The sequence below is a fragment of the Sclerotinia sclerotiorum genome, genomic scaffold, assembly GCF_000146945.2.
Source record: "Sclerotinia sclerotiorum 1980 UF-70 scaffold_7 genomic scaffold, whole genome shotgun sequence".
Taxonomy (NCBI): Eukaryota; Fungi; Ascomycota; class Leotiomycetes; order Helotiales; family Sclerotiniaceae; genus Sclerotinia; species Sclerotinia sclerotiorum.
Genome location: NW_001820829.1, coordinates 1,254,391 through 1,269,229, shown reverse-complemented (window position 1 = coordinate 1,269,229; position 14,839 = coordinate 1,254,391). Strand labels below are relative to the sequence as shown.

The window sequence follows — 14,839 nt, the reverse complement described above, 5'->3', positions numbered from 1 at the left end:
CTGCGTTCCATTTTTCACCTCCACTTTATGTGACATGATGTCGTTAGGATTCACATTCATACAATATCGCGCCGCAGTCGCAAAGCCTATGAGTTGAGGGAAAACTTTATTTGACAGGCCACTTTCGCACAAGCTTCGGGTGTTCTCCCATCAAGCCTTTTACGTCAAGCGAGGTCGTAATACATAAGGTTATTCCCATCTCCCCACGTGCTTGGTGCGGCTGATGCCATGTACGGAGTAGTTATGTTGATCTTTATCTAGCTAATCGAAGATCCATTTCTTTTACCCCTTTATAATCTTAATCTTAGATAAGGGGCCTCAGAAATTCATTACTTTGTCGGTTTTATATATACTTTATACAATCGAAATGGATAACTCGTGCAGCTAGAAAAGTAGGCAGTCATGTCTCCTTCCTAAATAGGGTTAAAAAATTGCGGGGAAATATCTTGAGGTCCTGGGTTTTGATGGGTATAGGTCCCTCTAATATATGCTAGGTACGATAACCGAGGAAATTCGATTGGTGGAATGGTTTCATTGGCCAAATTAAGTTCTAAACACCGATATGGCGTCGGTGTCCGTATACTCTGTACTTTCTGGCCGCATCAGTATTTGAATTTTGAATATAGTATTGGATTTATTACTATTAACTTATTATTCTGATAATTTCAGTATATCTTCAGATGTATAGCTGTGGAATTGGAAAAATGCTAACAATGAATTGTTAGGAATCTGTTAAATACTGAAGCCCTTTCCCTCATTGATATAATTTAAAGAATAAAAGTTATCCCCAAAATTGGCAGTATTACTATGAAGTGGGTTTTTCCCGTGGTCTGTCTAGATCGACAGCTGTGATAGATGTACATTAGGTTTTGTACTCTAACTCTAAGTCTGACTCTAATATGGAGTTTTTTAAGTTATATATCCTTGGAAATGGCGGTGATACTAGGTATTAACCATTTAAAATGATGTGTGTTGAGTTCTTTAATCATTTGGTGTTAGCAGTGATGATCTCAAGCTCCAAAGGTGAAACCTAGTAGGTAACCACTATAACTTAGACCCCGTCCACCTTGATCTTGTTTATGATGGCTCTTTTCGGCTAGCTAAATCCATACACAAACGGCTACTATAATTGCTTGTATCTAAATTGAGAGGTTCCTTACGCAACGAATTTTCAAAAGAACTGGAAGTCATCGGCATTTGACTGCAATAGAGAGGACGGAGAATTATCTTAATCTTGTAAGAAATCCCTTCTTGTCCCGCTGACCATTTCCTATGCATACAGAACTCGTATTTGTGCCTGCAGAATCGTGCGAATTTGGAAACTGGTATTCATCATTAACAGAGTGGCGATGTGCCAAGCAGACAAGAGCATTATACTTGGAAACAATTTCAGAACCTAAGGATCTCAGAGTCATTAATTAAACTTAGATATAAGCTATAGCTCTGCCATGATGGTCGACACAATTCAGGCACGGAAGTGTAAGTTAGATCTCACATTATTGTCTCGAACTGGAAGCCTACTGTTGTACACAATGTGCTAGATTTCTGCTGAACCACAGAAGTCAAGCTGGAAGTATCGTCTGGAACCCGAAAACACCGATACTTAGATTTGGAAATTTGGAAAAAGTTCATGAGACTGCTGGCGAGATGAAACATGGGCGTCGATGTCGATCAGTTGATAACTGCCTCTTCGAAACACTGGCGTATTCAAGAGAATAAGTAAGACGAGTTGACACAAGAATCTCTGAAAATCAAATCTTTCGAGGGGTTCAGATCATGAAGAGGCCATGAGAAGCTAGAAGAGAATTGAATGTAAGATCTTATGTCATTTAGAATAAGAAACAAGCAGGTAGGGAGGATGTAGGATTGAGATTCTAGCAAAATAGAACTTCCGTATCTCTACATAAGAACTTACTGAGCACCAAGTCCACATGATAGGCATTATGGCAAAAGATAAATGATGTTGAACGCATGACAAAAACTTTTGATGATGTACCGTTATGATGAATTGAACTCGCAACAAATTGGATTTTCTAAATGTTCATTCGTCTGGTTGAATCGCTAGTTAAAACTCCGACCATGGCCAGACATTCCTGAAATGTGTGAATGGAGGATGATACTAACATGGGAAGAACGTGATAATACTGGAGCAAGGAGAAATAAGTTTTGAAGAGAAGGATTATTCAACATTCAATCCCAAAAAATGTGAGCTTCAGCAACAAAATGTTGTGAACTGATGGACACTTCTGCGAAAAAGAACAATACACAAACATCTCAACCCCCCAAAAAAGTAACCACAGAGTTCCAAAGACATTTACTTGTCAGAACAAGTACTAACTTTCCAACAAAGTGCTATAAATCCAACACAAAAACCCTTGACACAAACAGCGTACTCCTACCTCGCATATTAATATTCCCCACACCAACCTACCCAACACGAAGCGAACCCGCGTACCCAGACATGCAACAAAAGCGCAAGCGATGACAAAGCCCGCACTCTCAACTCGGGGTAAAACCCAGACATGCAACAAAAGGTGAGAAAATAGACATCTATTCGTTGAAAAGAAGGTACTCGAATCGTACGATGCTGAAATACCACGTCGTACGAGGCGACGTTGCATGATTTTGGTAAATTAAATTGTTGGTGTTCGGGTTGAAACGGAGGGGTTCTCAAGCGAACCAATGTATTTGCTGTGTTGTTGGCAGGCTTGTTTTATTCGTCTGGATGGGGCGGTTCTATTTGCTCTAGAAGCTTTTATATACTCGTCCCCAGTAGGAAGAATTTGAGAATATTCTTTCTGGGAGTTCTGGATTGCTATTCGGGCTTTTTGTCTGATAACATGTCATCGGCTTCTCCGATGGAATCTAGCTCGAGGTTACACCTAATTCCTAAAGTTTGTGATTTCCATTCCTTCTCCTCATTGGTCCTTACACTTTCTGAGGAGCAGGAAGGTCATAGATTTAATTCCTTGCTAGCTAAAATTGGAATTGTAGTGGTGAAGTTCTTCGAGATTTCGAGATATTTTGAAGTTTGCTGCCGAAGGTAAAAATGTTCGCAGGTTTCATGTAAGGGCGTCGCGACAAGAAGCAAATGGTTAAAACTAAACTACTCGAGTATCATTTTCACGTCCATAAAAGTAAGTTTACTCCCATGTGAAAGTCAGGGAAAGCACCTGTATTCGCATTTTCATGCACAACAATCATCCTAGCCTAATTCATCCCCGCGCCTTTACCTTCATCTACAACCGACCTCCTACAATCATACAATTTTCCTTCTAAACTGCACTGCCGGTTCATACTTCAAACTAACATCGGCATCTTTCAAGAGAATTGTCCCTCTTTTCCCATTCCCAAACCCAAGAACTTTCCCCTCCTGACCCTTTTCATTCCTTCTAACAACCTAACATCCACTCTCCTCCAAAGTGTCCTCGCAAAGCTATTCAATAATTCCTGCATTGCCATCTTCCTCCCTGCACCATTCATCGACCTAATCTGAAAAGGATCAAACCCCTCTCTCGTACGAGCCACATATTCAACTAGGCCAATGGAAAACCTCAATATGTAGGTTCAAGTCAAATAATGGTAACAGCTCATCGCGAAACAAAAAATCACTGAATTGAAAATTCCTTCCACAATCATAAGAAAATAGCCACCAAAGTATAACTCTATAAAAATCATCTCTCGAGTGTACAGCTATCAAACTTACTACAAAGTATTATTTACTAACCAAAACTCCACCGGACAAAGGCCCCCAGCCAACAGGAAAAGGAAGATATGCGCTCAAAATTTTGCCTTCATATGGCTACCACTATATTAATCACTATCACTAGAATTTCAAACCCCTTCCTTTCGAAGGCAGATCCATCTTTCAAATCCTTCCTTGCATTATTTTATTTTCTTCTCACACATCGCTCCCCTGTCCCTCAATATTTACTCTAGTTGTAAATCATTTCGTGCACTTACTCAACAAGGATATTACCAAAAGCATCTGATATTTCTCTCCGTGTAGGTGGCAATTGCATCTCCGGCTGCGTGGAAACACCGACAGCAAGTCTTTCCTCCATTAACTTGATTAAAACTGGCGGAACACTTTCATCAGTTGCTCTAATGGTGAGGCGAACCATCTACGTATCGTAATTAGCATTAAAATCCCACGAAGGGGGGTAAGAGTTTAAACCTGAGTCCCATAATTCGGCTCCAATCTCAACAAACATCCAAACTTGCCTCCCTCGCCAGTATGCAGCACACTGGCACCAACGAAGTTCTTCCTGTTAGGATCTACCCCATCCAGAATGCCCCATCTAAAGCCATCTATGGTCCTTCGAACAAATCCATCAGTGAATTCACGAATTCCGCCCTTACCACCCTTAACGCCAAATATGCGTTGAGCCTCACGTGGTGCTCCTCCGATTTGCTTCCAACGTTTGAAGAAGTCGTCTGCTGATAATTCTGCTGGGTCCATGAATTTGTGTATGGTGATTGGAAGCTTCAGTGTCAAAGCTTGGAGAGCCCCAGCCAAGTAACTGATCCTAATCGTTGGACTTTTTTCAAATACCTTTCTCGATTCAAACATTATCATTTGTTGACTTTGTGCACCTTGTTGAATTGTGCTTTCTGGTAAACCTTTTACCTCCCATGTTAAGTTCTCCTTCTCGCTCGGTTCGAGATCGAGTGTTGTGGTGAACGAACTGACAGAGGACGGGGATTTGTTGGAGAAGTATAAAATGACGCATGCCATCTGGCCACGATATTCGGATCGCACTCCAATTTGAATTTGCCCATCTTCGTAAAGTACACCCTCCGCTTTTAGAAGTAGTTTATTATATCCGATTTCCCAATCTGGTGAAAGATGGGCCGCGCTTGCGAGGTTTGGCGCTTTCAGGGTTTTTGGCTCCGACGGACCTTGATCCATGAGATTTAATCCGGCAAGGTCGTTGCCCGAGCCATTGGTGTGCCCGTTCGTACCATTAGTACCCCCGTTAGCTCCAGTGGCATTGGCTATTGCTCCGTTTGTGCTAAAAGTACGCTTTAGACCTGGGTTCTTGGCAACCACAAAATCTTTCTCATTAGCATTGGCATCTTTACCTCCCACAATCCAAGTCCGCTTATCACTCGTACCAGCATGCTTTTGGTGTAGCCGCGAAAGTAATGCTGATTGACGTTCTGGGAAAGGTGGCATTTCATCGCAGACCGTTCGAAGTAGATCATCGGTTGGTAGGCTTGCTAACGCCAAATATTCACAAGCTCTTTGCTGAAGTTCGGAATCCAAGGTATGACTGTATGCTTGGAACACATACATAAGTCTAGGTTTAATCTCTGGGAAAAGATTGACAAATTTGATAAAAGATGATAGGATGATTGCTCTTGTACTGGATGAGCAACCTTGCAGTTTGCCCTGTAATGCAAGGTACTGCTCGATTGGGCTACAACCTTTATCCTCTGCAATCAAGTGGCCGAATTCGCCAAGTATGTATCCTCCGATTTTCACAAGTGTCTCGTGACAGTGGTCTGCTTTTACATACTGTAAAATATTCTGCGCTGCATAAACTTGGAGCTCTTCGTTATTTGTGACGATTTGAATGACTCGGTGCCAAACTTCGTCACTAACATGATCACCGGCCATTGCAATAAGTCGCAATGATATGTCAACATACCACTGAATGTCAGTGGCATATTTCTCGGTCAAAATGGCAATTTTCAAAACCATTTCTTCTCGGATGGCAAAATCTGCATTTTGAAGATATTGCAAGAGCTCGCCAACAATGGGTTGTGCGTTGGTTTGATCACACATACTGTATAGTAAATCCAAACCTTTCCTCCGCACACTAATATCTCTATCTTTTAGGGATCCAATAATAATCGCCTGATGCTGCTTAATTGGATCTAGGACATCAGCCCTTGCAGCCAAATGTGTCATGGCTTCCAAGCCAAGATATCGAACATTTGTTTCCCGTGATTGGATGAACTTCCCGAGTCTTATTGAGATCTGTCTCATCAGATCCACTTCGGTGTCGAGGTGAATGACAAGATTGATGGCCTCAAACAAAACCGCATTTTGTGCGTTGTTTTGCTGAACATTTTTAGGCATATCGGACGCATCATCCAGGATTCTTTGTATGGATTTCCGAATCAAGTCTCTCACATGTATGTCCTCTAGGCATTGTTAGCAAAAGACATCACTGCAATAGTAGAACATACCTGATGCGGGATAATATTGTAACAATCTTAAAAGTTTCATCTGTAGCCATGGGCACGGCACTTTGTAATAAAGATAGTCTTGGCCGAATTCTTCATCCACGACTATTCTCTTGATTCTTGCTGCAGCTTTAACATAACATCCTTTGTATTGCTCAGGATTATCTTGAGCAAGAGCCATAACGAGCGAGGTGACCGAGAGAGCAACACCAATGTCAACATCGTCCATTAAAGATATAATTCGTTCCGCCCATTGCGCTTGCACTATATCGGGGTGTTTTCGATAGAGCCGAAGAAGAGTCAACGCTGCCTTCTTTTTGACAAACGGTTTGGATGTCCTGCTATAGTATTAGAGGTGACACAGAACGGAACATGACACGAGCTTTCTCACGGTGATATCAAGAGCCTATGGACCTCCCCGCTCAACGCCTCTCCCATTTCTCTTCCACCCACATTGGCAATGGCATGCAATGCCAAGCAGTTAAATAATTCATTGTGATCCGTCAAGTCTTTCCTAATGCTGTTCACAACCAAGTGTATCAATTCGTGTCCTTCATGAAGGAACAGGGTCATCGCCAGGTATCCAATTTGCTTTTCCGAGTATTTAGTCGCAGATATAAGATTAACTGCTTCGAGATGGCCAAAGTCGACATTCCACCCAAGGATGTATATGTATAAGAGCTAGAAAAATGCTCATTAGGGGTGAATTGCACGAGAGGCGGTGGAACAAATTACCTTGCAAACGTATTTCTTCTTATGGTAACCACTGAGATTTCCATCTATTCATCACAATTAGCTACGCCCCTTTATTCTAGGCAAGATTTCGGACCTTTGAATTTCTGCCTTGAATGAGGAACAAAAGTCAGCCTTGCATAAGAAATCCTGGGAACTGCGGAGGATTGATGACCGACCTTATATTTGCCAGTTCCTTATTGATTCTTTTTTCTTCAAGCTCTCTGGCTCTTGCATTCCTAAGATCCGCGATGAATTGTACGAGACCCCGCATATTCGAGTTATTGCTGGAGCTCCCGCGGCCCAGAAAGCTTCCAGCGGATGAAGCCATCGTTGCTGTCTTCCTGTCTTTCCGTCGACCTTCTGAGATGGATTATCTGCTCTTTTGATAGAAAAACAAATTGAACAAGAGCGGTGCGCGACTGTAAATTGGCGGAACTCTTGTCGATTCCTGATCGTACTTCTCTTCGCAGACTCCAGTATTATGTTGGACAGTTCACTGGGACTTTTCGGCTTTGAAATGCGCTGGTGGCTACGGATATTTAGCCTTGCTCGTGATCCGCCATCCGCAAACTATTATGGGCGCATTCGCCTCCTTTCCTTCAAATAATCAAACAACACAGAGAGAGGGAGATGGTGTTGGCGGTATCTGGTGATACCGGAATCTAGAATAGTTACAATTGTACTTCTAAATTCCGTTCCGTACGCGGCATAAGGGAGCAATGCATTGTTGCTAGGCAATAACAGGGATTAATTTCTTAGGTAAGGCTTTTTATTTTAAGCCAAACGTTGAACCTTAAGCTTAGCCTTGCGCTTGCCAAATAACCTTACATCATAAAACTCAATGCAGCCTCATTGATTCTCATGGTTCTCAAAGTTTATTAGGTATGTTCTTGTATTGTTTTTATAACCGTCTTTAACTTTTTTCAATACTTCAATTCGTTCTCAATTATGAAGCCTTTAAGTATAAGGCCTTTTCTTTCGAGACCCTCTTCAACAAGGAGATTATGTATATTTCGAAATTACGCTGTACAATCCCCAGGATCGCCCACATTACAAGTTTTCGATAGACATACAAAATATCTACAAAAAGAACGTGCGGCTTTAGACAAGGAGAAAAGTAGACAAGTGGATTACCTGAAGGATGAGGTGGCCATGCGACTTTCGGAAAGGTTATTGGTGAGATTGTTTGGTTCAATTGAGTTCAAATAGCTTATAATAGTACAGGATATCAATAGACATTTTGATCATGTCTTAGACCTTGGAGCGAACTCATGTAACATAGCAAGAGCTCTGACTCTACCCGATCCAGACATCAACCCATCGAAGCCTACGTCTCCTCCACTTTCCTCCCGCATTACCCGTCTCACAGCCGCAGACTCATCTCGGAATATGTTATATCGAGACGAAGATTTACCGTTCAATAAGGAAATAAACCTCACACGCGAAGTGCTTGACGATGAGGAAAGGTTGCCTTATGAAGCAGGAACATTTGATGCAGTGTTGAGCTCTTTGAGTATGCACTGGATCAACGACCTTCCATCTCTACTCGCACAAATCAATCACGTATTGAAACCAGATGCACCTTTCTTAGCAGCGATGTTTGGTGGTGATACATTATTTGAGTTGCGCACTTCATTGCAGCTCGCAGATACGGAACGAAGGGGAGGAGTCTCTCCACATGTTTCTCCTCTAGCAGATGTCAGAGATATTGGGGGATTGCTACAGAAAGCGGGGTTCAAAATGTTAACCGTAGATATTGACGACATCATTATTGACTTTCCCGATACATTTGCCCTGATGCAAGATTTGCAACGGATGGGCGAAAGCAATGCCATACTAGGAAGGGAGGCAGGTGCAATCAAGAGGGATGTACTTCTGGCAAACGAGGGAATATATCGAGAATTACATGGAAACGAGGATGGGACAATACCTGCAACCTTCAGGATGATATATATGATTGGTTGGAAGGAAGGACCGAATCAGGCACAGCCATTACCTCGAGGTAGTGGAGAGATCAATATCAAAGATATTCTTGGCGGTGGAGAGGTTAGATAAAAATTCATTGTTCAAATAACGATGCTTGGGCTGTACAGTACTCGTCGACATGAAATAAATATGTAATATCACCTTTCTCAAGGACCCCAAGGGTACATAAACTGCCATATATTCTCTATGCCTACTCATTTTCTAAAATGTCCCTAAAACTACACTACTTAACTCCGTTATCGAGGAAGTCAAAGCCGCAAGTGCGAAAGCATCTCCAGCAGCAGTCATCGACGGCTGAATCTTTGGCACCAAAAGTGCTGAATTATTATGGAGAATCTGCTCAATCTTACCAACAGACGTTAATCCTTCCCAAAATCTCCCGTCAACGCGACCAAAGTTGTAAAAGATGTAAAAAGCACCGCATCTACAGCCAAGTATGAGAGATCCTCATACCCTCACAAAAAGCCCAGTTTAAAATGACGATCAAGCGCCACCTATTGTCCAGGACAAACCGACAGTAGAAATGCTCAAGATATCTTTTGGTAAGTATTTAGGAAAGAATCTAAGCCCAGCCGACCATTTTGATGCGAGTGATGTAACGTATTCCAGATTCTGTAAAGAATTGGAAAAGGGCGTGCTACGCGCACCCCTTTTCCTTCTCGCTTCGCACCTCTACTGCCTCAAAATTTTAGCTAGTGGCTGTGGTTGTGGCTTAATGGTCTAGTTTTAGCCATTCATGATAATAAATCTTATACTCCGTACTTTCTTAACATCATAGAAAAATCTTCAATAGATCTCGACCAACAGAAAATTAAGCAGATAGACAAAATTCTAATATTATTTCATCATTATTTATGATAATAGAAATCTCATTCATGATATAGAGTTTCAGGTATATTTCTACACTGTATTTCCGCCAGCTTTAAATAAAATAGACCATCTATAAATCAAAATGTTAATCAACGAACATACAGGTAACTTATCTTCCATCCTAGATTCTCTTGTTATGTCAGAAACTGAAATAGCCAGCTGTTTATACGAACAAAGTACTTTTGGTACCATATGAAGAATCACACGTGATTACCTATCATGAGTGGATGAAAGATGAGGTAGGCACAGCTACCCATTTAACAGGATACGGAAGAAATTTATGCTCAGGCTCTGCAACATATGGAAACGCATCTTGAAAAATGAACATAAAAATGGAGACTAACAAGATCATCAGGAAATCCAACAGGCAACCGCTTCCGAGCCCCTAAGTCTCGAGGAAGAATATGCAATGCAAAAAAGCTGGAGAACAGATCATGATAAACTAACATTTATCATCTGTCTACCCGACACCATTGATGCTTCATCAGAAGAGATTAGAAAAGGTGTATCAGATGCCCCTGCGAAAATGATTGGAGATATCAATTTATTCCTCACAGAAGCAGATGAAGATGAAGAGGGATGTATAGGAGAAATAGAAATCATGATAGCCGAATCGTCGGCTAGGGGGAATGGACTGGGTAGATCGGCAGTACTTAGTTTTATGGAGTATTTGAGGAGGCATTTGGAGAGGATTTTGGAGGAGTATAGAGAGGGGATTCAGGGGGAGAAGGAAGGGGGGGAGATGAAATTGTTGCAGTTGAGAGTTAAGATTGGGGGGAAGAATGTTGGGAGTATTAGGTTGTTTGAGAGTGTGGGGTTTGTGAAAGTAGGGGAGGGGAAAAATTATTTTGGGGAGGTGGAGTTGGTTTTTGAGGGGTGGTATGGGGAGGGGAGGTTGAGGGGGTTGATGGGGAAGTTTGGAGTGGAGGGTTATAGGGAATGTGTTTATAAATAATGTGTATAGTTGTTGAATGTCAGAATCGTTTTTATCTTTAAAATTCAGAAAGGTACTTGTGGAGCGGAAAGGTAAGTGAAACTATATCTCGCACTATTACGGAATCAGGTGTTGAGAGTAAAATATTCGAAATTGAATAAGATTCTTCTGTTGCGAATCGAATTTTGCGGGCAGAGGAGAATCCAGGTTGTTGTGTCACGGATATATCAGACGGGAACATCATGTTAAGACTATAAATATATAAATCCATGAAATCAAGGTAGAGTGAGCCCTTACTCTCGCACGAATGAACCATTCCTTCTTCCCAACAAATTAATTCTTTCCGACTTAACCTCAACCCTCTATCCTCCTTTTCCACCCCTTCTCTCCTAAATCACAATCCCTCAATCTTCCTCAAATGCCTAACCTCAAACCCATCCACCCAATCCACAATGCCCCTCCATTCCCTAAACCCCTCCTTGGTACTAAACGCCAAATGTTTCTCCACACTCTTCCACCCACAAAACATGACCCATTCGTCTTTATCCTCCGCCTCCTTCTCTATCCTCCATCCTCCCTCAATCTCATACTCTTTCGCCTCCTCCGCTAATACATGTTTCACCGCGCCATATTTCTCTCTAAATCCTTCTTTGTTGGAGGATGTGATGAAATATCGATTACATGATATTATGGGTGCGGAGAAAGGAGATTTTTTCTTCGAATCTTCTTCTCCGGGTCCTTTTTCTGTTCCTACACGGAGGGGTTGGAGTGCATCGCAGTCTACTGTGGTGTTAAAGAATTAGTATTTACTCCAAGAACTAGTTCCATCCATGAAGCAAAGCAAAAATCCCCACTCATAATCCACACACAATGCACCTCTTAAAGCAACCCAGCTCCAACCATCAATAATATCAAAAAAGAACTGAAAAAAAAAAGGGAAAAATCCCCCTCACACTCACAATGCCACATTCTAATACCCCTCCCCTCCACCGTCTCCCCCACACCCACCCCAACCACCACCTCCCCCTTCAACAAATCAAAAAGTCCCAAATTCTCCACACTCGGAATGAACCTCTCATGATGTTGAGGACTTTCCCACGTCCCGACAATATATATATACGAAGGATTTTCCACCTGTTGATAGAAATAACAAGGATATCCAGCAGCGGTCTCGAGCACGTGTTTGGCAATTCGCAGTTTGGGGATGAGACGGGGGGAAAGTGGGGAGGTGAGGGGGAGAAGTGCGAGTTCTGTGCAGGGCATTTTGGATGGGGTATGTTTGGGAGGGGAGGAGGGGAGGAGGGGAGGAGGGGAAGATGTGAGTGTGATTGAATGGATGGATGGATGAGAGGAGTGCCAAGAAACGGCTTTAACCGTCATGTAAGGTTAATAGGATTGTGGAGTCTTGAGATTATCCGTACGATTAGCGAGAGCTTGTGTACAGTACGTACTTCCCATGAGTGTATATGTACGGAGTGAGTATATCGAAGAAGAATTCCTAACAGCGAACAGAGCGAAGAAAAATAGATCAAAAAGTACCCCCAAAACTCTATCTCTCAATTCATCCCTTTTTTAAAAAAAAACTCTCAAGAACATACGAGTATTCATTTATAACAAATCCCAAATTTCATCTCATAAACAAATTTTTTCTTCTAAAGGATGCCCGTAATAAACAGCCCACCAACCCAAGATATCGAGAGGAACAAAGGAGAACCTCATCTCCTGATTCGTCACATTTCACCTCGCTCCGCTGACAATTCTGTACGACGATGTATTCGGAAGCTCAAGACGATCCCGAATCGTCCTAACCAGGATCATTCTGCTGCAAACCCTAGTCATCTTACGTAGCCCACTCCCTTCCAGACCCGGTTTTGTTACCGTCTTTGAATTCCTTCAAACAGTTGGTGATCTAGATGGATTCTTTGGAAAATTCATAATTGCGAGATTAAAGGGAAACAAGACTTAGTCAGGGGTTAGCTTTTTGCACCCTTTATCCACTCACGATCTTACGAGGAAACGAAATGGTTTTGTACTTGAATGCTTTGAAACTAAATTTGTGTGTGAATTCGTGTATTTGCCATGCCATCGTACTCCATGCGAAAACATTCGTGCAAAGGTATCCACCTCATAACTTTCATTTGCTCAACTTCTATTATCTTTCTCCTAAACGCCAAATGCCCATGAAACGCACATATACCATGTCTCATCTTTCATCCATCATATATACAACCCCAAGTGATCCATCAATAAAGCCATTATTCCTCAATCCTGTTTCGTCGCGGTCGGAACCGCTGCTCTAGCAAAGTCCTCTCTTCGAATACCACTTCTATCACACATAGCTCTGAAAATCCCTCCCTGCTCCCATAACCTGATCGGCTCATCTAACTCTGCAATTGTACCCTTATCCATGACGCAAATGCGATCATACCCGATGATAGTCTTGAGTCTATGAGCAATACATAAAAGCGTCTTGCCTCTGAACCCTTCTTGAATAGTTCTTTGAATCTTCTCATCAGTTTCCATATCAACGGAGCTGGTAGCTTCGTCACAAACAATGATTTGCGAGCCACGGACAAGAGCGCGAGCAAGAGCCATAAGTTGTCTTTGGCCTAGCGAGTAATTTAACCCTTCATCTTCGACTATAGAATCGAGATGTATACGTCCTGTGACCTCATCGTTGAGATTCGAGTCTGATGCCACAAGGTCAGATTGTCGTAACGCGGACCAAAGTTCCAAATCAGTGTGTTCATTGAACGGATCAAGATTGCTTCTGATGGTTCCCTTGAATAGGGTGGGATCTTGCGGGATGATAGCAAGACGAGATCGAAGGTCATGAAGTCCAATCTTGCTGATATCTACACCATCCACAATGATCGAACCACTAGAGATTTCAACAAGGCGGAAGAGGGTGGACATGATACTAGATTTTCCAGCACCTGTACGACCAACCACTCCAATACGCTCGCCACCCTTGATGTGCATCGATAGGCCGGACAAAACCAGTGGAAGGTTTTCCCTGTATTTCATTTCAACATTGTTGAAAACAATCTCGCCACTTTCTGGCCATGACGGGCGAACTTCTATCGTATGAAGTGGCGCCTCCTCTTCTAGAGACGTACCGTAATAATGGAGACGCTCCGTAGCATTCATTCCATTCTCCACTTCCGCTAATTGGCGGACGGTAAACTGAATCATTTGAACAATAGACAGAATGTAAGACAATACCAATCCTGCAGTTGATGGCCCGACGGAGAATCTAGAAGTGATAACTAGAATTCCAGTCACGAATACGAGTAGATTACCGATAACATCAAGCCGGGTTGACAGCCAGCGCTGGTTAGAGAATGTAAGGAAATAAGCAGAATTCATCTCATCAATAGCTTTCCTCAGATCATGGATGAATCGATCTTGTAGTCCATATGCTTTAATAGTAGCTGTTCCAGAGAGCCCTTCACTGAATTTGGCAAATAGATTTGATCGGAAGACTGATTCGAAACGCTTCATTTCTCGTGCCGATGCTCGATAATATCCGGATGCGAAAATGAATAGCACCAATAATGGTGCAAGCGCAATAGCAAAATAATGGAAGTAGGCAATAATTAAGGCAAACACCGAGATAATCATGGCCATAGTTAAAAAGTACATTCGGATGGCATCTGTAAGATTATTATCCATGACATCAACATCTCTCGAAAACCGATTGGTAATACGGCCCAAGGGAGTTGTGTCAAAGAAAGACATCGGTGCTCGGAGTGCTTTTGTAATGGCTTTGCTGAGCATTACCTTACTTGCAATTGTTCCTAGGATTGTAAGAGACCTGATGTGTGGTTAGCAAAAGTGACACTCTTGGTTTAGCGTATAGAGACAGAGTGTCTAGTAGATAGCAGACTAGATCTGAGCTTTCATGTTTGGAAAGATTTAAATCCTTGGCTGGAGTCCGGACCATTGGAAACTATGGGTAGAAAATTATATCACTTACAAAGCAAAGAAGAACAGTAGCAAAGCTTGACCAGCACCGAGCGCAGCATAAACTCCAATATATACCGCAGTGGAGTATCCAAATTTATTGCTTGTCCTCACTGGATAGCCACAAACTAGTGGCAATATTGGCACCTTGCG

General features: G+C 42.2%; 6 protein-coding genes across 6 annotated transcripts; 2 read left to right on the top strand and 4 right to left on the bottom strand.

The window, feature by feature from the left end:
- Positions 1-1,603: 1,603 nt before the first annotated feature.
- SS1G_06067 (predicted protein) lies at positions 1,604-1,942 on the bottom strand (the record flags this gene model as incomplete). Its single annotated transcript, XM_001593095.1, has 2 exons — positions 1,604-1,744; positions 1,916-1,942. 2 exons carry the CDS (start codon positions 1,940-1,942, stop codon positions 1,604-1,606), a joined length of 168 nt encoding a protein of 55 aa, XP_001593145.1.
- A 2,229-nt stretch (positions 1,943-4,171) lies between these two features.
- Positions 4,172-7,201, bottom strand: SS1G_06066 (hypothetical protein; the record flags this gene model as incomplete). Its single annotated transcript, XM_001593094.1, has 5 exons — positions 4,172-6,153; positions 6,199-6,536; positions 6,587-6,876; positions 6,931-6,961; positions 7,107-7,201. The coding sequence occupies 5 exons, from the start codon at positions 7,199-7,201 to the stop codon at positions 4,172-4,174; spliced, it is 2,736 nt and encodes a 911-aa protein (XP_001593144.1).
- Positions 7,202-7,878: 677 nt separating this feature from the next.
- On the top strand, positions 7,879-8,985 carry SS1G_06065 (hypothetical protein; the record flags this gene model as incomplete). The annotated part of the gene is made up of 2 exons (XM_001593093.1): positions 7,879-8,106; positions 8,155-8,985. The coding sequence occupies 2 exons, from the start codon at positions 7,879-7,881 to the stop codon at positions 8,983-8,985; spliced, it is 1,059 nt and encodes a 352-aa protein (XP_001593143.1).
- Positions 8,986-9,868: 883 nt separating this feature from the next.
- SS1G_06064 (hypothetical protein) lies at positions 9,869-10,881 on the top strand (the record flags this gene model as incomplete). The annotated part of the gene is made up of 4 exons (XM_001593092.1): positions 9,869-9,890; positions 10,134-10,602; positions 10,790-10,812; positions 10,850-10,881. 4 exons carry the CDS (start codon positions 9,869-9,871, stop codon positions 10,879-10,881), a joined length of 546 nt encoding a protein of 181 aa, XP_001593142.1.
- Positions 10,882-11,114: 233 nt separating this feature from the next.
- SS1G_06063 (predicted protein) lies at positions 11,115-11,983 on the bottom strand (the record flags this gene model as incomplete). The annotated part of the gene is made up of 2 exons (XM_001593091.1): positions 11,115-11,503; positions 11,680-11,983. 2 exons carry the CDS (start codon positions 11,981-11,983, stop codon positions 11,115-11,117), a joined length of 693 nt encoding a protein of 230 aa, XP_001593141.1.
- A 999-nt stretch (positions 11,984-12,982) lies between these two features.
- On the bottom strand, positions 12,983-14,350 carry SS1G_06062 (conserved hypothetical protein; the record flags this gene model as incomplete). Its single annotated transcript, XM_001593090.1, has 1 exon — positions 12,983-14,350. One exon carries the CDS (start codon positions 14,348-14,350, stop codon positions 12,983-12,985), a length of 1,368 nt encoding a protein of 455 aa, XP_001593140.1.
- Between the last annotated feature and the right edge of the window lie 489 nt (positions 14,351-14,839).